At 46.4% G+C, this 25,937-nt stretch overlaps 1 protein-coding gene across 1 annotated transcript in view; it reads right to left on the reverse strand.

Moving 5' to 3' along the window:
- The window catches only part of plxna3 (plexin A3), a gene marked incomplete at both ends in the record, with an annotated part of 116,405 nt that overhangs the window by 53,349 nt on the left and 37,119 nt on the right, over positions 1–25,937 (reverse strand). The window contains 5 exons of the mRNA XM_080853367.1: positions 3,289–3,403; positions 7,730–7,829; positions 8,971–9,127; positions 9,424–9,547; positions 18,388–18,488. Coding sequence (XP_080709493.1) covers positions 3,289–3,403; positions 7,730–7,829; positions 8,971–9,127; positions 9,424–9,547; positions 18,388–18,488 — 597 coding nt within the window. The remainder of the gene's footprint in view (positions 1–3,288; positions 3,404–7,729; positions 7,830–8,970; positions 9,128–9,423; positions 9,548–18,387; positions 18,489–25,937) is intronic.

Below are 25,937 nucleotides of genomic sequence, written 5' to 3' on the forward strand. Positions count from 1 at the left end.
AAAAAGACAGGGGGGGGGGGGTGTGGAGGGGAGTGGGAGAGGGAGAGACAGAGGAGGAGAGAGAGAAAGAGTGAGAAAGAGAGAGCAAGAAAACAATGAAAAAGAGCAGATTGAGAGGGAGAGAAAAGAAGAGGAGAGGGACTGAAAAAGAGTGAAAGAGACTGAAGGAGAGAGAGAAAAGGTCAGACAAAGAGCGGGAGAAACTCCAAGGTAGACGGAAAGAGAGAGGGGGTGAGAGAGAGAGAGAGAGAGAGAGAGAGAGAGAGAGAGAGAGAGAGAGAGAGAGAGAGCGGGTGACGGGTGCATCCCTCTTGCCCGCTGCTGGCTGCGTCTGATAAGCCTGGATAAGACATCTCTTTGATGTTCAGTTAAGTGTAAAATTAAAACGTGCCAAAAGCCGAAGGCTGCCTGTTCCCAGCCCCCTGTTACACTGGAAAGAAAAGGGGACGCTTTTCTTCTTCTTCTCATAATTTCCCCTCTTTCTCACAACCCTCCCTCTCCCTCCTTCTCCCCCTCCCTCCCTCCCTCCCTCCTCCTTCGCCCTGACTTTCATTTTTTCGCCAGCTCCCAGGGAGCATCACCGCCACCCTCCTCTCGTTCCCACCCCCCCTCCCCGCTCCAAAGCACGGCGCTACTTAATCAAGCGGGCCACTCCTTTACGGTGTATACACAACCCACCAAACCCCCATTCGACCCCCCACCCCCACCCCAAACACACACACACACACACACCAAATCACATGTCAAATGATTCCCTTGCCTTCATCTGCCTCTCATTATCTCTCATTATCTGCTAGGTCAGATTACAGATTCAATTAACCTCCTTTCAGGGGAGATGCATCATATCAGCCAGGAGGTAGCAGGCTTGAGAATATATTCCTCTAATACAAACTCACTGTAAAATTACAGATATGAGTGGACAGCCAGTCAGCATACACAGTGAACACAATCCGCAAACAGCTGCAGTTACTTACACTCAGAGTTGCCCCTTTTATCAGGGCATCAGGCATACTAGGGCAAAGGATATCACAGAACCACGACTTAGGAAATATAGCCATCCGTTGGCAAATTGTCTTGTCTAAATGGATCAGAGCAGTGTCACACTTCTGGATAAAGACAAACCTCAACAAACTTCAACTTTGTTAGCACGTAGCTGAATGTCATACAGTATATTCCAAGCTATGGTTTGAAACTGCACTTTGTAATCAGAAGTTTGCGTGTCAGCAGGAACAAACAGGGAACTCATCTGTGTAAACTGTTGACAACATAAGCTTTATATTCACAGTGATTGCAGCTTAATCTGAACAACCATTTATGTTCTACCAGAAGCAACCCCCCCCCCCCAGCCCCCCCCCCCCCCCCCCTTCCCCTTTGCCCTGTCCTGGCCTCTATGGTGACACACAAACATGACTTCCCAGGAAAACTCAGACACCGAAACGCATCGCTGCACATGTAAAAGGAGTTACAGCCAAGGTGCCAGACAGGAAGCAAGCAGGGGCAGGAAATGAATCAGGCGGGTGGGTATAGCTGGGTATCATCACTACCGTGTGTGTATGTGTGTGGTTTGTTTGTTTGTTGTTGTTTTGGTGCAACAGCGAGCGCACTGAACAGCAGAGAGCGGAGCACGCAAACATCCAGGGCTAGCGCGCAGTCGCGCCGCTGAAAAAAAGCGCAGTATCCTACGGCAGTGCAGCTGGTCATAGGCTCACTCGAGTGTGTAATCGATGTGTGCGGAGACTCCGAGAGAGAGAGAGAGAGAGAGAGAGAGAGAGAGAGAGAGAGAGAGAGAGAGAGAGGACAGAGGGCACTGGGTGCTGGGACAGAGATGTAAATATGTTGTGAAGTGCAGCGTAGGGTGGCGTGGTGCAGAATGTGATGAAAGAACAACAGGACCCAGCAGCAAACATATGGGCACATTCCACCCAACACCAGACTTGTAAAAACAGCACATGTGGAGGAGGGATGCAATTTAACATTGGGATTGAAAAAAGCCTAGGTGATCTTACTATGGATCCAGTGGGCCTCTTCTTCTGATATGTCCTGTGATTTTTAAGGTGTGTATCACCAAAATGTCTTCCTCACTTGTGTGTGGTCAAGAGTAATGTTATGAACAATGAACAAAGGTGATGATCTTTTTACAATCTACTATTGCCTCTATAACTGAGGATAATGTGTACAAGCACATCGTGTACAAAGCACCATTCATCATGAGCCATTTGATTTGACAATGAATGAACAACAGCTAGTGACAACAGCTAACTTCTGGACATGTAACAGCCTGAAGGAGATCAGTGCAAACCCTTTGATTTCACAATAATCGAGGGAAATCGAACAAGTTACATTCAACGTTATTCATGCGCAATCATTCCTAATACAGTTTGTTAAAGGTTGTTATTTGAGGGGCGGTTTTCATTGGATATATTGGAAAGATGTTCAGACTCGTTTTAGAGTTTTAGAAACCTGTAAACTTGTCAGCTGATATACAGACTAATAGACTGCCCTATGGATTGCTAATGGATTGCTAAAGTAGATGCTCACCACATGGGCCCTTTTTTTAGTTTGCTAGAGCGAGTTTAGGTTATTTTTTCCGTTGCTAGACTCGCATATGAATGACCCGCGTGTGACCAATTAGCTTTTATGCCCTACTAGTTCTCTGTGAGAAAACGGCGCAGGAGAACACGTCCAAGTCAAATTAATTTTCCATTTGAAAAGAGGAAAGCACAAAATGTCGATGGTTCTTTGACGACAAAAAGCTCCATGTTCTCCCTTGAAAGAAACCCAAGAAGTGTCAAAAGGGGGGGGGTTCCCAGAGACTGCCCGCCACAATGCCCAGCTCCTCAGGGGAGTGAAAGGGCCGATTGTGGGAGGTATACACACACACACATTCAGAGTAGTGTGTGTGTGTGTGTGTGACATGTGAACGGGGAGTGCCTGTCAGGTTCAAAGGGGCCGTGACCAGGTCGCCCCCCCCCCCCATAGCCTAAGGGCACCTCAGGGACTTACAGTCACAAGTTCTCAGAAACAAAAGGGGGGGGACAACTTACAAGGACAAGCAGCACCATTGACACCGCTTCCTGTCGCCCTCGGGCTCGGGAGATGTGTGCCAAATGTGGTCCCAGTTCCACAGATCAAGCCTCCTTCTTTACTTCTGTCCGCTGCTAGTCTAGTTAAACACTAATGATCGCTCACTAGGGAGAGTGTGTGTCGTTAGTGACCGTGGCGAGCAAGTGCGCTGGTCGATTGGTCAGAGGGGGGGGGGGGGGGGGGGGGGGGGTTTAGATGCCTTACCTCCACGCTGCTGACTCGCCCTTCCTGGAAGGAGCACTCGGCCAGGTTGTTGGTGCAGATGTGCCGGTACTTGCACCAGTTGCAGGGGAATGGGCTGCTGACACAGGAGGAGCACCTGGGAGAGAGAGAGTAAGAGAGAGGGAGCGAGAGAGAGAGAGAGAGAGAGAGAGAGAGAGAGAGAGAGAGAGAGAGAGAGAGAGAGAGTGAGAAATAGAGAGAGAGGAGGACAGAGTTAGGACAGATATTCACACAGCATGACTCTCACAGCGTGATACTACCCCGTGCCGAGGCTGGACTCGCGTCTGCTCCGAGCTCTCAGTGGTCAGTATGCCGCGGACATCTTTTCAGCCCGAGCGGAAACAAAGACATGCACAATTAGGAGCCCCGTCAGCCTGAAACATTTAAGCTGCCTTCCAATTAGCCCATAATGGAGTCCCACCAAAAAAAAAGCCACTTAGGATTTTAAAAGAAAAAAAGAAAAAAGAAAAATATCTCTAACGACAGGCGCAATTAGATAGCCATCACCTGCGGTGTGGCATAAACACAGCACACCTGTGGTCCAGGGGAGGCAAGCTGCGAGAACGAGCGAGATAAACGGTGGAGCGAGCAACGATATTTCATCCCTCGTTTAATCGCTGGCTGACCCCGGCCCCCGCTCTTTTTTTTTTTGCCCTCCTTCGCTCCCCCCCCCACGCCTCGCCCCCTGCTCCTGGTCCATACTACAGGGGAGCCTGTGTGAGGAGCGTATACTTTGTCCCATACTAATCATATCCTTCTCCCCCGAGACACAGTTCAAAAATCCCCTTTGGAGGGCTCTCAGCAGTCTGAACACATCCGCACCTTAAGCTGCACCGCACTGTATAATCTCCACACAGCCCTGAGGAAGCTCTCACCCTCTCTCCTATCCCCCCCCCCCCCCACCACCACCATCCCTCTCTCTCTCTCGCTCTGATTCTCCTCGTCCTGTCTGGTGAAAGATTGAGGATATTTTGTGGTGTTGCAGGCTCCGCGTCCCCCCTTGTGAATTGAAAAGGGGGGGCATTTGTCAGTGATGTCTGAACCACAGTCTGCCAACTATCTCTTCTCCCTCTTCCAACCATCACCCCCCCCATCCCACCCCCCCTTCCCCAGCCCACCGGCAAAATATCAAGCCCAAAGTGAGGCCAAAAGGATCATCATAGCATGTTAAGGCCATTCAATTGCACTCTGCAGTAAGCACCACCATTCTCCCAATGCCTTCTCTCTTCACTCTGTGAACACTGGTACCTCATCAATTTCTCTTCTTCCAGCTTAAGGGAAATACACACAACTCTCTCCCTCTCTCTCAGTTTCTACCTCTTTGTCATGGCTTTCTCGTTCTTCCTCTCACACACATATTTCTTAAATATTATACCCACCCAGTTTTTTTTATATTATCCTCACCCATTTTCACCCACATGCATAAAACCGTAGTGCTTTGGGCTTTGCATTGGTGCACCAGTAGCCCAGACCTCAACACACACACACACACACACACACACACACACACACACACACACACACACACACACACACACACACACCAAACACACACACACAAACACACACACACACACTCACACACACACACACACACACCGCAGGGGGAAAAGTGCTGTAAATACTGGGCTCACATCTGCAACTCCCCAGATGAAATATGCAATATGCTGCGTCAGGGGTATAAACCCCCATCAATTCACTTTGCTTTCATTTCAGCCCGGAGGAACGCTGAACAGCCTAGCCAAACAGGCGACTGACGGCCGGGGCGCTGACGCAGAGCGCGTATCTTTAAACGCCGTCGTCACCGTCGCGGGCACGGCGGGACAGGACGAGAGCCTGGCGCACTGACAGAACTCTGGGTGCTGTTGCCATGTTGCCCACTGGCGTGAGAAGAAAGGAGAACTCTGCTGAGCACTCAGCGACCGAAATAAAAATAGGACGAAAGAAGTGACTTCCTGCTATGACACTTAAAAAGATATGCATATGTCAGAGAGAGAGAGAGAGAGAAAGAGAGAGAGAGAGCGATTGGCAGCAGCTAAAATTAACTCTGGAGAGATGAATCCGAAGTGAGATACGCCGACAACGAAAGAAGAGGGTTGGCAAGATTTTATATAAACCCTTTTTTTCGGCGGCAAGACTTTGAGAAGCACACAAAATGGGTTGTAGTTGGAGGTGGAGGGGGGGGAGAAGAAAAAAAAAATTCTCCCTGAAAAACTTTTGTTCCTTTTGGGTAAAATGTGTATAATCAACAGCTCCTTTTCTTGAGAGCTTGAGAGCTTTTGCTCCTCGCCTCTCACAGGTGGCTATTATCCCAGAGGCTCAAAACAAGGGGAGGGGGCACTCTCATAACCCTCAGGCTGAAGAATGGTGGGAACACAAAAAAAAGAGGAAAAAAAAGACAGGAAAGAGAAAAAAAATGAAAAGAAAAAACACCACCAAGCGGGCCGAACTCGCTGGGTTGGAGATGGTGGGGAGGAGATGAGAGAGAGGAGGGGGAGGTAAGAGGGTAGAAAAGAGGTGAGGGTGAGTGAGTGCTGTCCCCAAGCCACGCCAGAGAGGGAAACAATTCGAGGGCTAAATGTTCCCACAGGGCTTTTGTGAAAACAGGAAATCTGGCACAGGCTTCAGGCAGGCCGCACTCTGGCAAGGTAGGCTAGGCCTCTGCCGGCAACCAGGGAGGGTTGCCATGGCAACTGGGAGGCAGAGCGAGGGGAGTGAGCGAACGAGTGAGCCAGCCAGCCAGCCAGCCAGCCCCTGCATGCATTACGCTGCCCAGGCTCTCTCTCTCTCGAACACCGGAGAATTGATTGTTGCGCACGCGTTGCTGCCAGCCGACAAGCAAGGCATTTTTTCCCTTCTGAATTGTTTAAAAAAAATAAAATGACAAAAGGGGAAAAAAAAAACCACCCATGTAAGGTTTTTAGCCAGGGGAACAAATTGTATTTAACGCATGTGTGACGGGCGCTGTGTGATCGACTTTGCCAAATCTAATGTTCGTCTTCTCCCCGCCTTTCCCTTTCTTCTCCTCCTCTGATGAATTCATGACTTCTTTATGTCGTCACGATGCTAATCTCTGCACATGCGGGCTCATTTGGCACAGCTTCAGTCACGCACGGGGCAGGAAAACACACCTCACACACACTCACACACACACACACACACACACACACACCTAATTGTTCATTCTGACTTAGTGATGTGGTGCTTCTCTATTGACTGAGCAACACGGCAGTGATGTGTGGATGAGTAAAATGATATGGGAGTTCTATGCTGCTACACCCACGCCACTGACTCTGTCCCTAGCCCCAGCTCACTGAAGTGCAAACACACACACACACACACACACACACACACACACACACACACACACACACACACACACACACACACACACACACACACACACACACATACACACACACACACACACACACACACACACACACACACACACACAAACACACACCCACGCCACTGACTCTGTCCCCAGCCCCGGCTCACTGAAGTGCAAATGAACACATATGGTGGAAAACAGGGAGCCAGAGATGGGCGAGAGATAAGAGCGAGAGAGTGTGGCCGGTCCACGGGCTTCGCTCCCACTCGGATACCCTTCTGGTTCTGCTCAGGGGCCCGTCTGGTCAGCTGGCCCGCGGGGAACCAGCGTGGGGAACCAGCGCAGGGTACCATTGTTCTGGGCGGGCCTGAGAGCGCAGTTGTGGTTTGGACCACTGCCCCACATGTGGCTGGTGCTGCTGCTGCTGTGGCACTCATAGGAGAGAGAAAGCACAGCTTGTGCAGCAGTGCCAAATAAATAAATAAATAAATAAATATATTGACAAATAAATAACCCCCACACACGCCTTGAATCCAACAAAGAGATAGCCATCTCCCATTATCACATCATTTTACATTATGAACACCTTGGCTTGGGATGGAGCTGGCTTCCCATTTGAGACAGCTACTAGGGACCTAAGGGAGGTCTGTTTTCTTGTGCCTGCATGTGTTTGTGTTTGTGTTTGTGATTGTTTGTATTGTATTATATGTGTGTATTTCTATTGCTACAAATAGTTTTCATGCTTTGTTATCCTGGAATAGTGACATAGATTGCATGCGAGACCTCATACATATTCATACAAATATTTAATCATCATTAGAAATAATAGTGATTGCTATCTTCACAAAATAAATAACGACAAAATGCGAATACAATCTGACGGGTCATGGTTTCAAAAACAAGATTATTCAGTGCTGCTGCAACTCCAAGCCATTCTTGGAAGCAATTCAGAGAAAAAGGAAACGTCTTCTTAAGGAAATACAGTATGCCATCAAGCACCAAAAAACCGTCCCTCGTGGCACAGGTAGAACCCCACTTAAAACATTTATAAAAAAGGTTAAAAAACATGAAAAAATGGAAGACACTCACGACTGGAGAACGCTGCAGTTGTAGAAGACAAAATCGGTGGTGATGAACGTGTGCCCGCTCTCCTTGGACTTGAGTGACAGCTTGACCACGCGCTTGTCACCTGCGGGGGAAAAAGACGTTCAGAAAGTGAGACACGAGACGGAGAAAGAGAGCGAAAAGGGGAAAACAAGAAGTAAGCACTCCGCTCCTGCTGTGAGGAGCCTTTTTGGAAGTCCACGAACCCCCCCCTTACCTACGCTATGATTACCCCCCTCTTCCAAGCCAAACTCAATAGCGGCCACATTGATTACCCCCCTGATGGCTATGCCACTGCATCTCCCTCTCCGCTCCGCTCCTCTCCTCTTCCGCTTGCGAGGGGAATGCACTTACTCTTCCAAACCTGCCGCTCTCTTTCATTTTTCGCCTAGCTAATGCCTGCATTTCTGCGCCGCCAATTATACTTGTGTGCCTCTCCTCAAGATAATTGGCATAATATTTCTATTCGGACAGGCAGTAATTGTCATTAATGGAAATAATAAGCCCTGTGTGCTTTAAAGGTTACCGTCAGTACATTTGTGATGGTACCAGAAGCTTTAGTAAAAAAGAAAAGAAAGAAAAAAAGAAAATGGAACTCGAATAAGAGTAGACGCAAACACATTACTGCGAATGTGATGTTCATGGGGAAAAAGGAAAGTTGGAAAAATTATGATATTTTTTGTAGATGGCTGCAAAGCTATTAGTGTATTTTTACCAACACCAAGGATGCTATGCTCTCGGTCCGGTTTGTTTATTTGTCTGTCGCAAAACAAGCTTGATTTTCATAGAACTAGGTAGAACGGTGTAGCATGTTCCAGGGAAAGAACCTGTTACATTTTGGAGCGGATCTGGGTCAAGGGCCAGATCCAGGAATTTCCTTTTACTTTCTGTAACGTTGCGAGATATATATTGCGGCATTAATTGGCCTTGGCGGAGGTCAGCACTTTCCGAATTCTCTTTACATTTTTCAAGTAGAAACAGATGAACCAAGGAACCAGCCCCTCCTCCCCAGCCTGCTGTTCCCAGTCACCCAATGGCTGCCTGACGTGGATATAATGCGTAGGCTCTCCATCCCTTTTCCAACAGTGACCTTCCCCTGAATCAATCTACGCTTTCTTTCCTGTTCTCCTCATCTCCCTTTGTTATCCCCCGGAAAGCACTCCCTACGAAATCCGCTCAATACGACACAAAAGTAATAAAAGGGTACGAGTTGTTGGTCTCCTTACCGTAGCCTTGGGTGAGTGCAGGCAGGTCCCGTAAGGAGGGAGACATGCAGAGCACCTGGCCCTTGGACAGCACCTCCCCCTGGTTCTCCGAGAGGTCCTCGAACACGCAGGTGACCCCCGCCGACAGACTGGGCACGTTCATCACCCGCACGCTCACCTGAGGGCCAATGTAAACATTCATATGCAGCATTTCATATTTGTTCCTGTGTGACAAAGAGACATCTATATGCAGATAGCTCCGTACGTCAACATCTGTATCTCTGCATACTGTATGCACAGACGGTGTGTAAAGTCTATAGATACCCTACATACACAGATATGGAGGCAGAGACAGACAGAGCAGAGTTTGTATGGATATTTATCCCCCTCTCTCCCCCTCCCTCCCTCCCTCCCTGTCCTGGAGCATGAGTGAGTAAGAAGTTCTGCTGCCCTGCGCTGCGCTGTGCTGCTCACCTGAGTGGCGGGGGAGGTGACGGACATGTTGTTGGGCGTGACGCTGACGTCCGTGCACTGCTTCAGCTCGGTGGCAAAGTGTTGCGGCTCGGCCCACTTCTCACAGGCCTCCTGACGGGAGCACCTGACACACGGGTGACACAGAGACAGAAGAAAATCAGTTTCAGTTTGTTTATTTGTTGAAGAGGGACAGCGTACATTAATAAATATTAAAATGTAAATGTACCCAATTGTAGCCAAAAGGCTAGTTTCCATTGGCAGTCGCCCTGCCAGAGTGTTAATGGCTAAACAACTTAGGTTAAACCGGATTTTAAACATTAAACAGCAGTTCTTCAATGTGATCACACGCTCTGGTCAACACCACATCTGGAATAGACTATACATCTGGAATGGACAGCTACACAATGGCGGTGGCGTTTTTCCTGATAAGGAACCCAGTGAAAAAATATGTGTTTTAATGATGAGACAGATACGCAGGAGATGAAACGGACGGAACATGGCCAACAATGTGAAAATGGAGCGTTCAAATGACTTCATCTGGCACTCTTCCCGTCACTCAACCACACCTGTAAAGAGATCTTCTTGGAGGGGGGGGGGGGGGGGATGGGGGAGCGGCACAAAGCCAGTTCTATGATGAGCCATAGATATGTCTACACCACCACAATACTTTGAAAGTGTTTTGATCGCAATCCTTGATGCCTCTCTCCATACAAACAGGATGAAAGACTGTATCTAATGCCAGTCATATGGCATACAATTTCTTCAACAAAACCCCCCCTCCCCCCCACTTTTTCCTGGAATATAAATATCAACTTGGGAATTTGATTACATTTTTCTCCCCCCCTATTCTCTGTTTCCTCTGGATGCAGGAGTGTCCTCTTCTCCCCTGCAGCTGATTCTGTGAAAAGCTGCCTAATATAAAAACGTTCATGGTGTTGTTGCGTTTGTTGGAGGTGTAAAAGGGTGTTGGATCCCGTGCATGTTTATGCAGAAGACAGCCACACAGAAGCGAGGAAATACATTTACGGCATTAAAACTCCCTGCCTAAGCGTTTAGAGATGACACCTCCTGCTGTTCGTTTAGAAGCCACACGCATCAAACGACCCCCGAGTAAGTATCCTCCGCAGCTTAGATAAATCAGCCCATAATGAAACTGTGGCATTTGACTCCATGATCTTCATTAGGAGTGCTGTGGTAACGCAAAAGAAAACGTTGTTGAATTTAAGGGGCAGGATTCAAAAACACTGGCTACTGACACAGGACCGGACATGCATCACGACATACTGTAGGTATAGAAGACGCGTAGGTTTAACTAAACAGTCCCAGTGGTTTTTGGATAACATTTCATATGTGACTAATAGCTATGCGAATGCAAGGAGATATATGGTGAAGCTCGAGTTGGGGTTTCATCTACACCTTCCAAGGCAAGCCACCCCTTTTTTTTCCCACTTGCTCTGCACAAGCATCTCAAGCCGAATAAGAAGTATTGCCATTCGCTGTCGCTTTTCACTCGAGACGCAACACGCCGTTAATGATTTGTTTACCTCTAATTACTGCCATATGTCGGCGGAGAGAATGGGAGCATGTTTAATTCAAGAAATAGCAGCAGACATGTCGACTTCTTGTGCACATCTCGCCCGAAGATTTACCACTCCTTTCTTGTTTTTGTCGTACTCTTCCCACTCTCTCTCTCTCTCTCTCTCGCTGCCTCGCACCAGATTCTAGAATGAGATTTTCATCCAATTACATCCACAACTCTTCCTGGTGGAACAGCAGTAATGTGATTTATGATAAGTCCCGGCCCCCAGCCCCCACCTCACCCCACCCATCGATGAGGGTAAGGTGGTCGTCATGTCTGGTCGCCATGTCTGGTCGCCATGGCCGACACCATCCCCAGTCCCTCCCACCCACCCCCCGTGACGACAGAGACAACAGAACGACCCATGACCCTCCTCTGTTCTCCTGGAGGACACGATGGACTCGCCACATCTTCAATTAGCAGGTGAGCCCTCTGACGTGCGGGAGGATTAAAGGAAATGGGGCCATAAACTGTCAAAGGAGAAGTGTGGTTGTGCATTCAGTGCTCAAGAGATGGGAGAGAGGGGGGTGGGGGGTGGAGAGAAGGACAGATTGGGGTCCTGCATTAACCTTCGGTTGAAAGCAGCAGTGTACAGTGCACGCGCATGCTGAGCCGATCCACTCCACCGCCTTCCTTCTCTCCGACTCAAGCGCGTGGCCTTCTTCTGACGAGCGAAACCAACGAGCGAATGAGTGGAGGACGGTTGTGTAACTGGCTGGGTTAGGACTGAATCACCCCCTTTTTTCTGGGAGATGGTTTAAAGCAAGGCCAATTCACCAGGCCTGGGCCATTTCAATTTTCAAGAGCTATATTACCGTACCTAATACTGCAGCCTGTATTAAAACCACGGAGCACATGCTCACAGCCCTCTACGTGGCACACAAGATTTTTTTACAATACAGACCCAAACCTTTTTCACAGAGCAATACTTTTTTAAAAAGGTCACGCTGGACTTGTTGCAAAAGATAGGTCGGGCTGGTTTGAAAACAGCAAATTGAAACCCACACATGGTTTCATAAGGAGCCAACCTGAACTGTGGGGGAGTGCGAAGTTAAAGAGATGGGTTTCAGCAGACCGAGAAAAAGACTCAATCAAGCATATTAACTAATGTGAGAGGAGGAGAATATGCTATTGCGGATCACGCTTTAAGCCGACCGTTCATTTGACTATGGACTGTAACGTACAGCCGAATTCCCTTTTAATCAGTGTGCTATGGAGGAGATGTTAACAAACCAATGGATTCAAAAACAGGCTCTAGGCCAACAGTTCATCAGACTTATGGTCAGTTATCTTAGACCGAATTATCTTGCAATCAGTGTGTGGTGATGTTAACATACATGATATCATCATACGTCATTATGCGGTTAGATTACCGTTCTGGAAAAACTGATGCTAATATGTGTTAACCATCTCAAATTTGACTGCCTTTTTATAATAAGGCTTAATTTTGAAAACGAGACCATGCTGTTTTTTTTCCAACCATAACTGCAATTGCAAAAACGTTGTGACGACAAACATTTTAGCACTGAAGACAGGACAAAGTATTAAAACATCACCGAAATCAAACATTGATTTTGTTCCCCCCCCCCCCCCCTTTCCATTATCCTTTCAGCGTTTGCTGCCAGGGTATTATTATCTCCGTATTACAATAAATTGTGTTAGTTGCATTTTGGAGCACGATATTTACTCATGTACATAATGTGTGTACTTTACTAAACGGAGGCTGACAAAATGTCAAGAGGATGAATCGTTTATAGAACACTAATGAAGTCTCAGTGGCTGATGTTGCTTTAACAAGAGTGTGCTTGTGTGCGAGCGAGAACAACCACCGCGCGGTCTTCAGAGACATGCTCACCAGTGCCCCCATGAACAGATACATTTGCGCAGAAATCACCAAATGGGGCTGATTTGAATCACACTTCAAATCCATCTTCCAGTTTCCTGTTGTTGCCATGGACACAGACCATTTCCCAGCGTGCTCTTTGTTTTTTTTTTTTCTTTCTCCCCCACTTCTCCCCCCGTTTCTCTACCCTGGCTCAGCTAACATGATGGCTTGAGGCTAAAGAGCCCTTGGGGAATGGCACACAAAGCCAAGACAACAACCAGAAGAAAGGGAAGCAGGTCACAGCCAGCCTCCCCACCCCACAAAGACAGTGGATTCGGTGGGTGGTGCATGGGTGTGCATGTGTGTATGTGTGTGTGTGTGTGTGTGTGTGTGTATGTGTGTGTGTGTGTGTGTGTGTGTGTGTGTGTGTGTGTGTGTGTGCACATTTAAAAAGCTATCTCTCATGGCAACGCAACAGCTCGACTTCCCAGGGGAAAGGAGATTCTGACAAACATGAACGATGAAGATTGAAGAATTAAGCACCCCTCAGCTGGTGTGCAAGATTCACAGAAGAAGTCTTACAGTTGAAATATGATTTATTATATATATAAATATAAATATGAGGGAAAGGAAAGCTGCTCATATGGGCATGTCCTTCATCTTGTAATTAAAAGAAAAGGATGAGAGGACGAGTTTTTCATGAGAGAAAAATATCCCACTGTTTTCTTCTCTGATGTTCAATGACGAGTGAGGAGAAGTTGTTGTGTGTATCAGGCTGTGACAGAGCAGTTCAACCGTCACCACTTTCCTGTTAGCAACGGAGGTCACCTTGAAAATCTAATTAGACATCTGTAGGAAATTATGAAAAAAAAAAGGAAAAGAAAAACGTCATACAACTATGCTTTCAATTAGATTCAATTATACGCCAAATCCAAAAGAACATTGGTGTGTTTATATTTGAAATGCAATTAGCTACGTCGTAGTGAATCCCCCGGTCAAATCTCCACTGATCGCGAGCACAAAAACGCTAATAAGAAAGAGGCAGTCACATATGGCTGAACATCATATAAAGCAGCCACCGGATCTTTCTGGAAATGTCACAGTTGTTGCCACAATGAAACAAACAGCCCCGAGTGGGGCTGCACTGTGTGTGTGTGCCGAGCGGCAGGTTACCCCCTGAGATGGAAGAGGCTTTGTGATCGGGCATGTGTTTGAGGTGTGGTCGGTAATGAGCTGCATTGTGTGGAGGACGTGGAGACATTAGCGTCAGCGGCGGTGGGACTCAGCTTGGCGGAGGCCACCATCATCACACCCCATGCTGGGGAACAATAGCCCCATTTCTGGCTCTCTCCTGGGACAACCCCCCCCCCTTCTTTGTGACACTCCACACGGGAACATGTCCCTTCTCCAACCTCAAGCGTGCTACTCGACAGCGCTGAGGCTCGTGTTGGAGGAGGAGGAGGAGGAGGAGGAGGTGGAGAAGAGCATGCTTGCCACACTAAACCACTGAACTGGGGTAGCACAACAACATGGAGGTTGTGGGGTTAATTCACAGCCTGAAGACATGAATATTCTAATAATGGGTAGCTGCTTTGGGTTAAAGGCTAGATTGGTAAAGAGCAGTCTTGGAGAAAAAAGGTCACTTGGTGAAGCTGTCGCTACACTCCAGTTACACTGAAGTGTCTGTTGACTTAACAGACTAGCAGCATGCTAGGCACATGCAATTGCTAGCCCCCAAGCCGCCCACTTGCCTATCCACTTCTCCGGCTCTGCTTGCTCTCGTTTGATGGAGGGTACAGAAAGATACAGTGACAGAGAGAGAGAGAGAGAGAGGGGGAGAGAGAGAGAGAGAGAGAGAGAGAGAGAGAGAGAGAGAGAGAGAGAGAGAGAGAGAGAGCGGGCACACAGCAGTCACCATGCTGGAGGCGGGAAAGGAAAGGCGGCGACATGGGGTGGTGGGCAGGGGTAGTGTGAGACTGGCCGTCTGGCTGTGCCCCGGCTGTGGAGGCACTCGCTCAGAACCGTGAAGGAGGGGGATGGGGGGGTGTAGGAAGAGAGGTTAGAAGCGGGTGCAAGGACAAAGTCAGCCTCCGTTCAATCTGTTCATCACTGTGCTTGATCTGCGCCTAATTGAGCTGTGAGCGTCTCGTCGCAAGGTCATGTAAATTCGAGGTGGGCCGCGGCATTAATATGCAAACAAATGCCATTTTCAAACTGGCACAGCAAAGTCTCACGCTAATTATTCCATCAATCCCCGATTTACATCTTAATTAAAGATCTTTATCTTGATTAAGGTATGGATGAGATGGAAATAGAAGGAATACGTTTTCTCTTTTTTTCCCCTCCACTTTCTCTACTTCTTTCTATTTCTTTGGCTCCCTTCTATGAATCTGCAAAAAGGTCTTCACAGGAATGGGGCTCAGAACAAAGAATTCATCCCCCCCCCCCTCTTCCAACTGCCTTCCACTACCCTGGACAGTGTTATCTACCTCGCTGCTCCTCGGTTGAAGAAATGAATGAACAAAAGCAGCAACGCAGCTGACACCAGGAAAATATTACACCGTTTGGTGGAAAAGAACAAACATACCACCTATCACAACGCTTGTTCTGCGCAGTTTCAAAAACCAGTCGCCAATTTTTTTTCTCCCCAGTTCCTCATTTTTTTCGGGGGCAAAAAAAATAAATAAAATCCGGTCTCTCATGCTTCCTAACATGTTTCTAGGGCTCTCCCGTCAATATCCTCTCTTCAAGATCGCACCTCCCCCTTTGGGAGCCTCTCTTTTTTCACCCCACCTCCCCCTTCATCAGCCCTCCCTCGGTTCATCTGCACGAGTATGTCAAAATACCTTCCATCTCCAACCCCATCGCACTCCATAAATTAGGCGGCGTGTCTTGCAGTCACACATGCTTTTTCCTTTCGGAGGCCCTCGCCTCCTGCCAGTGACAGAACACAGGCTGCCTCTCACATGGAGTTCTTCGGGAGTTCATCAATTACGCGACAGTCCGGAGAGAACCTCGATGACAACCCATGCTGGGGGGGAGGGATTGTGTGGTGGGGTGTGTGTGTGTGTGCGCACCATTGTGTGAGTGTGTGCCTATTGGTGTGTGTGTGTGTGTATGTGTGCGCATGTTTGTGTGTGTGTGCCCATGGGTGTGTGTGTGTGTGTGTGTGTGTGTGTGTTCGTGTGTGTGTAGGAAGAGTGTGGGGGTTGCAAAATGCAGACACTTCCTGTCTCCCTACCAGCTGGTGCCCAAGGGTCAACAGGAGAAAGAGAGGGGGGGGGGGAGAAAAACAGAGAGAGAGAGAGAGAGAGAGAGAGAGAGAAAGTGAAAGTAGAAGAGAAAACATCTGGGGCAGCTGTCACCTGCCACATCCTGTGGGGGACCAGGTGAAACAGGGCACTGCCAATGCTGAGCCACGATTGGCTGGCAGCTTTCCAGGCCTGCCGGGGGTGTCAGGAAAAGTTCGCGGGCAGATCGTCACAGGCTTTCACTGCCGAACGTCCCTGGTCCATCTCCATAGAGACCGCTCCTCTCCGAGAGACATGAAGCATATTTTTAATCGGGTCTCTGAACGAGCTGAGCCCTCGAACATTTAACGGCACAATCATCAATGGGCCGCAGTGGTGATTGCATATCCAGAGTGCCATTTTTGGAAAAAAAGATCTCTTCATTTAGTTGTCGAGTTACCCATCCCATTTTGTTCAGTAGAGTCTGAATGCTATATAGGATTTTTAAGACAAATACCTATTTCATATTTTGATTTGAGGATGTCTATATTGTGTATATAATGATTGCGGAATTCTGATCAAGCTGGCTACAACCTCACCCCTAGTCGGTCACAATTTTCAACCATCCTTTTAAAGACATCTTCAACTATGCAGTCAACACGCAAGAAACTAAACACGCAAGAAAAGGAAAATGAAAAGACATAGGGGTGTCTGAATCAGCTCTCTCTGTTATGCAGCCTACTTGTTCCAAAATGCTTACATTTATTTCATGTGCTAATGATTTCCCATGCTTGCCCAATCTTATGAATCCTTCATTGTTCATAATCAACAGCAGCGAAACGTGGTTTGGGCAAAAATAACATAAAAATAACATATAATATTATATATGCAAATATTTTTAAATATGTAAAATAAACAGTTAGAGAATATGATTTGTAGCCTAGGAAATAAGTGTGTTGCCTTGTGACCTTGGGTGGACGGACTATGCAATTACGACATTGGTAGTATAGGTGCTGGAGTCTCTCCATTACTTTTTTAATTATCATTTATCAGCTGTTATAAATGCCGATGCCAATTTATCAATGATTATCTCATATTGACCGACAATATCGCCACACCGATTTATCGGTCTGGCTCCAATGTTGAGGTAGAGGCTCTACATGTTCCCAGGCACATTCATGTTATGATCTATTAAGGCCGACTGACCTGACCCAGACCTTGTGCTCATGCTGTAGGGGAATGAATGATGAGGAGAACACAGGGTGGAGGTTCAGGCCATAAGACTGATGATGATAATACGCTGGGAAAATATTTAGGATTTAACTGAAGGGCAACCTTTCAGAAGCCTACTGGGGAACTTGAGTGATGGCTGTTTATCATTGCTCTTAGCCGATCACTAACAAATGCCAAGAAAATGCCAACAAATACTTTTACTGGAGTTTTACTTTGTTGCCTTGACATCAATGTAGTACATGAGGTTAACTTTGGAGCGCGGGGAGGGGGGGGGGGGGGGGGGGGGGCATAAGGTGGACAAGGGGAACATAAAAGGTCAAAACATTTTTCCTCCATTTACCAAATTTTCAAAGCACTGACGGGTTAATTCTAAATGCCATCCGTCATGTTGACTGCTTAAACATAGCTGCCCCGGCAGGAGGAACACGGCTGATGGGAACAGACTACGAGACCATATGCCTATTATAGGTCAACAACACAGGAGCGAAAATGGAGCCTTCCATTCTTTGTCGGTTTTCAGATCACAGATCTAAAAGGTTTGTCCTTAGGCAGTGATCCTTGATGCAATACTATCAGCCAGGTTAAACTCTCACCAGCCTCCAAGCAGTGCATTCATGCTCATAAGTGTCTTCTTCCACACCCAAAACTATGCTATTTTGGTAAAACACACTTCGATGTAGTCTGACACTACTATCATTTTTGGGGTGCAAAACCTCTATATTGCTCATTAAGAACAGTGTTTTAAAGCTTCCTGCAATCATAATGTGAGGGCAAAACATTTGCGAAAGTAGGTAAGCAAACCAATCACTGGAGAGACTAAATGACTCAGCCTATTCATTAGGCATCTATGCGAGCACTGACGGGAGAAATCAGCACTTTCTAGGATTCCTTACTTATATTTCACAGTCTTTAAAATCCTTGAATGTGTCTGTGTCAAATGTAACGCCATTCTTTATGGTATCTTCAAAGCACGTAGGAAGACGGTATAAAAGTGAGACCGGAGATGGAGAGTTTGTGCACCTCATGTCTGCCAAGTGTCTTGCTGCCAGAGAGACGCGTGACGGAGAAAGACACACGAGGAGGACCGTTGGACTTACTTGTTGTAGAGGACACACCAGCCACAGTGGGGGTCTCCGGAGCCCAGGCACTCGTTGCAGGTGCTGTACTGACTGCAGCTCTCAACAGGAACTCTGCTCACCTGCAACACAAAACCAGAACTTTACATCTCTACTCAACATAATGCTCCACATGTGTACTGGTTTAGCATACAATTTATCAGCAGGTTTTTTGCTTTTAGCATATCCACTACACTAACTGGCTCAGGCATACTACACTGTGCTCTACCATACTGTACTGTAAGCCCTCCTGCTAAATAGTCTGATTTCAGTTGACAGCATGCTCACTTCAGTAGCTTGTGTGTGATAAGTACTACATTGAACTCCTTTATACGACATTTCCTCCGTATTCCAACCAAACCCATATAAATGATTTATAGTTCTAACTCATGTAAATCCTTCATGTAAATCAAAGTATGATTACTGGTATTTGAGATACATAGTTTAATGGTTCAGACCAACATCCACTTTTAATAGAACTAGAGCAAACAAGACAAAGGGATCAAATAAGATCATGTGACTGCCCGACAGACATTGTTTTGTCATCAAAGCACAGCCTCCTCGCATTCAACCCCGTGTAGAGATGCATTATAAATGTCCATGTTGTGTGCACGCATCTGCGGCGACCTGAAAAAAAAAAAGCGCTGAGAGGTTGCCTTGCCTCTGATGACAGTGAAGAAACAAAAAGAGTGTTATGGAGCTAAGAGCGCGCAGGGGAGAGATGCGTTGCAGAGGTTCCTCTCTCCCAGTCACATGGCAGCACAGCCCCGCAGTCACTCGTCTGAATTAAATATGGGGCGAGCAAGCGAGCGCGTCGCTTCGGCTGTGTTTGCAAACATAAGAAGCCCTTTTTAAACGATCGCTTCACTCAGGGCTTTCTGCTCTGGAGACTACAGGGCAAACACACACAGCGTGACAAAGTCCAGAGTCAACAGGAATGTGAGCATATGTGTATGTGTCTCGTGTTTAGTCAACGCACAGGGAAGTAGGATATTCTTAGATATGTATTCGCACAGTGACTAATGTGTTGGCTAGAGGACGAGAGTGAGTAATGACAGAAGATAAGACCGATAAATAAAATAAAAAGTTTCCGTAATGAACATGCGTGTGTACAGAGCGGTCCATAGGGCTCTGTATGCTGGGAGTTTGATCAGATATATTCCATATGAATAAGTCCGTAACACGACTCTGGGCTGGGCCGTCACTGTCACCTGAACTATCTTTGCTGCCGTTCTTTAAGAGGGGACAAAAACGAACAATGCTGTTACATCAGCTCCTCTGCAGTCGGTAAGATTCATAAAAAGACTCATTGGAGGAGGGTTGGGACCTCCTTTGATCATTCTGGAGATTAGAATGCAAACGGAGAAAAACAAGTACTGAGGAAGATGAAAGGGGGAAAAAAAGGAATCAGAACTGTAAAAAACAACAAAAAAAGAAGGAATACAAAAACACACCCAAATTTTACTCAGAAGGGACAGTATTTTGCCTTTCAAATGCAGAGTGGCTGGTGGCATGAAGGGTTAGTGTATACATTTGCTGTATATAGTCTGTGAGTGACTGTGTGTGTGTGTGTGTGTGTGTGTGTGTGTGTGTGTGTGTGTGTGTGTGTGTGTGCATGTGCATGCGCGAGAGGGGATGAGCAGACATGGTCATGGTGAGTGAAAGTCTATTTGTACAACAAATTCCAACTTTCTGTGTTGATGCATGTGTGTGTATGCGTGAGTGTGAATTATAAATGCGCCTGTGTGTGCGTGTGTGTGTGTGTCTATGTGTGAATCTGCGTATGTGACAGCGTCTCGCCTGGCAGACACACAGAAGCACACCTCTGCCAGTGGTGTCAGCATGTCAGCCGGTGGGTGGGCGAGGCGCGGCGCTCCTTCTCTCCCGCTAATTTATTCTTGCGGTGCCGCTGCGTGTAAACACCGCTATTTTATAATCCTCCGTCTCTCAGTCCTTCCCACTGTCTGAGCCACCGCCTGCACTGTCCACACATACCGCACACCTAGAAGGCCACCGTGGAGTGCCACTCACCGTAGGGGCAAGGAGTTCTCCAGTGAGCAACCCAAAGGTTACCACAGACTGAGAGGGTAAACCGGCATTAGCATAGCAGTGTACGTAAGCAGTCCCTGCCAGCAGCTTAGCTAAATGCTGAGTGCTTCTGCATGGGAGATCGGGGGGCATTTACCACAGGGCTCAAAGCCAAGGGTTACTCACAGTATCAGCACATCTTTTTGAAGCATACAAGAATGAAGCTTAGGTCGCAGGTATCGTCTCTTTTACACAATAATACTATGGAGTAGCCTGTGATTTCAAAAACATCCTGACCGTTTTATCTTTTTTTAATTAACACTGTTGCCCGCATTTTTTTTTTTCTGCAGCTCAGGGCGTCAACCTTAGGGTGTATCTGTAGTCTTGAAGATTACACGACACACCCGTCCTTAGCACACGCCACACCCACCTTAGTACACGACACCCCCCCCCCCCCTGTGATAACTTCTTGGATTAGTATGAGGATGAGATGATGAGAGATGTTAACAGCCAGAAGTATCGAAAGAAAACTTTGACCTTAATTGGAACGTATTGCATTCATGTATTGTTCAGTAACACTAAGAGGTTGAGTTCATTTCGAAAGAATGGAGAACATGCTATCATTATGCTAACATTACGTAGAAATGCCGGCCCTTATGAAGGTTAATTTACATTTCTGTGACGTGATCATGATTTCAAACAGAATGGTAGTGACAAGTTTCAGGATGCATATGCATCTAACTTCCCTTGGTTGATGCTGGAACACTCATTTTAATTTTAGAGATATCATTGGTAGTCATAGCATTTCAGGACATGCATATTTCATGATACTTGTCACTGGTATTATCATCCGATAAATGAGATACATTAGATACATGATACAAGTCTTTCACTGTGTTTGGATGTTGAAAAAGATGTACATGACACCCTGCCATTTCAGAAATGGATGAATAATGACCCAGTTGGGCGGCAGCCATTGTGTTAAATACTATTCTAAATAATGAATCAAATGTAAATATGAGCTTTCTAGTTCATAGAGAAGGCCATCACATACAAGTGACATACAAGTAAAGAGACAATCTTAAAGCAGCAGTAAGGAGCTTTCGTCTAAACAAAAAGCCAACTACCTGAAAGGCACGCAAAAGCCTTGCTGACAGCACCAACATCTCAACTGGCACTGATATAAAAGTAGTGTCTTTTGGTGATATAGCTGCCAATGCTATATTCTGAAAGCTTTTCTTTCATTTTCGCAGGATGTTCCAGCAGGAAACACAGAACTACATAGTTCATATCCTGGATGGCTAATGGGACTGACACGTGTTCATCCGTCTTCACATAGCCATATACCTTCAGAATAAATGTAAAGATGATACCAAAGTATCATGTAGTTACTAGTTAGAAACTAGATGCCCTATATAAAACATATTTCATAAGATGACACATTTTTGCATAGTGTTGCTTTGAAGTGTGTGCTTATCCAAAGTCTTCAGCTCTGTGAGGCAGACATTGTTTCTGTTCTTCTGTGCATAACAACAACATTGCAGAATGTATGGATTGCTGTATCTATAACGACATTCTGTTGATTCGTAGTGAAACACACGAACATGGCTTATTGGTACTGATCTTTCACAGACTGCAGCAGAAGACCTAGGTGTGGAAAGGCTACATTTTGCTCATTCTTCTGTGTCAGGCGTCAATGACCGATCACACAGGGAGAGATACCAGGAAGTGATGACCCCTAGCCTGGGCCCCTTGACTCCAAGCCTTGAATTGTATAACCTTTACCTACAGTGCCTTGCCAAAGTATTCAACCCCTCTGACAGTATTCACCATCTGGTTTACAAAAGCATTTTTTTTTTCACAAACAGTATTTTCATTGTGAACACATATGCTGTAGTATAATTCTTAAGGCAACCTTTTTTATTTGTCTACTAAAATGGATAATAAATCCACTAAAAACTAAAAAATCCTGCTTGCATGTGTATTCAGCCCCTATACATTAATACTTGGTAGATTCATTTGCTAACAGCCTACAGTCTTTTGAAGTGAGAAATGACCAGGTTTGCAAATTGTTCTGCAGTGTTTTTCTCCATTCTTGTGAGCAGAGTTAATATAGATCATCTATGGTAGAAGGATGGCACTTGTGAGCAGAGTTAATATCTATGGTAGAAGGATGACACTTTTGGACTATAATACCACATATGCTCAGTAGGATTTTGATCAGGGCTTCAACTAGGCCAAAGCTCTATTTAGCGTCTTCTAAGTGAGTATATGTCTCATAAAAAGTTGGTCTTTCGGTTCTATTTAGCGTCTTCTAAGTGAGTATATGTCTCATAAAAAGTTGGTCTTTCGGTTCTATTTAGCGTCTTCTAAGTGAGTATATGTCTCATAAAAAGTTGGTCTTTCGGTTCTATTTAGCGTCTTCTAAGTGAGTATATGTCTCATAAAAAGTTGGTCTTTCGGTTGAGAAAAGAAAAAAGAAAGGGCAGAGGTGAAAAATAACGAGGAACTGCACTAAATGGGTGCAATCACGGAAACTACAGTGACAAGCTCAAGAGGCTTCCCTAAACCTGTGTTCAGAACTGGAGATAAATGAAACCTCAGATTTAACTGCACTAAATGGGTGCAATCACGGATACTACAGTGACAAGCTCAAGAGGCTTCCCTGAACCTATGTTCAGAACTGGAGATAAAAGAAACCTCAGACTAAAAAAGATTGCCGAACCGCCAATCAGAGGGATCTCTCTCACCAAGGGCTCCGCAACTGATTCCACTTGCTCAATCGGCTGAAAAGTCACCGACAGGAGTCCGAATAGTACGGATAATGTGGGACATACTGCAAAGTCTAGGGCCACAGGTGCTTACCAACGGCCTGATATTGTCCGACAGCCAATTATTTCCTTGAGGCTTTTCCTCACTTTAGCACTTACTTTGTCTGTTTAGTCTGACCAGACTGACAAAAGTGATTTTTACATCCAGAAGGACATCTCTAATTAAACCACTCAGAGGTGCTGAACATTATTATCAGTTAAGGCAAAATAAGTGGTACCTAGGATAAAATTTGCCCTTTGGTAATTTGTTCAAATCTGCAACGCAGATAGTAGTTTATTTCAGTTTGTTATTTCTTTACTACTAATATGCCCCAGCCCCGTCTGGCCTTCTCTGATAGCGCCCACTGTGCGTACCTGTGCTCTCTCCCTCTCACTGCTGCAGGTGGAATGGTGTTCAGGTGTAGGTGATTCCCCCCTTATGGACAGGAGGAGCTGACTCTGCTCGTCTCCCTTCCTATCAGTCGGTATTTGGCTCTTTGTTATCTGATTTGCATGATGCCCCTTGACATTGACTTGAGCTACATTTTAGTTTTATGCTTCACTATAGTGATATTCTTTACATTCTCTTGTCCATTCTAAAGTTATCTATTATAGAAACCAACATTCATGTTGCCATGCTCTGAGCCAAGTGTGTGTACATTTCCCCTTCGCCTTAGCCTATGGTCATGTGAAGGAGGCAATCAAAATGAATTTGAGGATGGTACCAAAACTAGTTGTTTATAAAACAAATCCACATTGCAACATTGAATTAGTTCAGTTTGTTCCACTAACACTACACTACACTTTATGCCTCTGCTATATCAACTACTAGCATGTAGTGAAGAATCCCCATGTGTATGTGACTGGTATTTGATTGTGTTGGGTCATAGAAATGCCAACTGCTCAGTCAGGCTTTAGAAAATGAAGTGATTAGGCCGTACTGTACCCAGGTGCACCAGGAGAAGCTGTGATGGATTGCGCAGAGAGATGGGATTCGTGGTGAGCTACGCGTTGTGGTTTAGAGCACTTCCCCTCTTGCCGATGTGTGTTTACTCTCGCTGGGTGACCTATAGGACAAGGCGAGGAGGCCGGCAATGTGTAAACAAAACCGCGCGCCTACCTGTGCACCTGCCGCTAATGAAATATTTAAAGCGGGGGCGAATCCCGCGGTCAACGGTGGAGCATGAATTATTTACCCGCTGCCATTCATTCACTTTTCATAAAGAGTCCCCGACATAATTACAGGGGATGTCTCTGGAGCTGCAGCGCCCTGAGTAAATCACAGCCTCCGCCAGCATCTCGGGTTCCACCCCACTCCCCTCTTCCCCATTAGGAGCTTACAGGGAGAAATTTAACACACACATCGCCAGGGCAACAACAGCGGAAGGGTTCTAAATGCAGAGCGATGGGGGGGGGGGGGGGGGGGGGTGTAGGCATAAACTGTTGTGTCTGTAGCGGATCTGTGGTCCTGTCTCTTTTGAAGGGGCTTTAGATCAAATAACAGGAGGTCTGCATCTGTCCTTTCATCATATCCAAATTAAAAGGCTTTTAATAAGCAGTGGGACCCAAACAATCCATTTATAAGAGTTGGGGAGCACACGTGAACCAGGAGTGCATTACTTTTCACCATTAAAGGAAATATCAATATTGGGAGCTGGCCAGTGTGGTCTGCCTGCATGCTCAAGTACCTCCATAGTCATGGAGAGCGATGGAGTGCCGAGAGAGCGGAGCTAGCCTACTTCAAGAATCCTGCAGAAATGAGGTTTGGCATAAAGGTATCAGCTTCAGTAAAACTGCTCAGAAGGGCTCCATGAAGAACTGTGGTCCTTTCCTTTGACGTGACCTCATTTTTAAAAGCGTTGACTCTGGGGTTACGACTTGGAATCTACGGTTGCTATATCTTCTCAGCTAAATTAACACCAGCTTCCCCTGTACTTTTATATATGTCACTGGCTACACGTCAGACTTAAGCCTATAGCAAACAGAACTTTATCACTTCTGCCATGAGTTCTATTTATACTCCACTGCAATGAGAAATTAGCCCTCTGTAATGATTGCACGGTTCTTTTAATACAAAAGGCCTCACCACCACGTCCTTAGAACTGCATCATTAATAGGTTGCGTCTTGTCTTCGTTAAGGAAAATGAATCGTTCGGGTTAAATGTCAGCCTGCTTTCTGAGAACGACACAATGACGGCAATTTTCATTTTTTTATCTCTCAATTCTGCAAGAGGGCGAACTTTCGAGCTCTGCGCTCACAGGGGTTTGTCGGAGCTAGAGCGGGAACGAAAAAGACTGCATTCATTCTTCGGCGCAGCTGTACTGTATGGGAGTCTTTTCTCCAGTCAGCTGCGGCCCTTTGCCTTAACCTCCCCCCTCCTCTTCCTCCCCCCTCCTCTTCCTCCCCCCTCCTCTTCCTCCCTCCTCGTGAGCACAATACAGCCCCATACAGGCATGTTTTTCTGCCTCGCTCTCGATGGAGATACTTCCCCTCCATTTCTTATTTTCTTGTTACGAGAGCCAGCTGGGCCTCCCGATTCAAAGACTACGAGTGCTAGTGTTTCATATTCCATCTTCCTGTCTTGCAGATGTTAGAACAACATATTCGAAATTCCGGTTTCGACTCCCAAACAAAGCAGACTGTTGACTGTGCCGGGTCCCATTCAATTCCCCTTTTGACAAATGTATCTTTTA

This window comes from Sprattus sprattus, assembly GCF_963457725.1.
Source record: "Sprattus sprattus genome assembly, chromosome: 16".
In the NCBI taxonomy this organism is placed as follows: domain Eukaryota; kingdom Metazoa; phylum Chordata; class Actinopteri; order Clupeiformes; family Clupeidae; genus Sprattus; species Sprattus sprattus.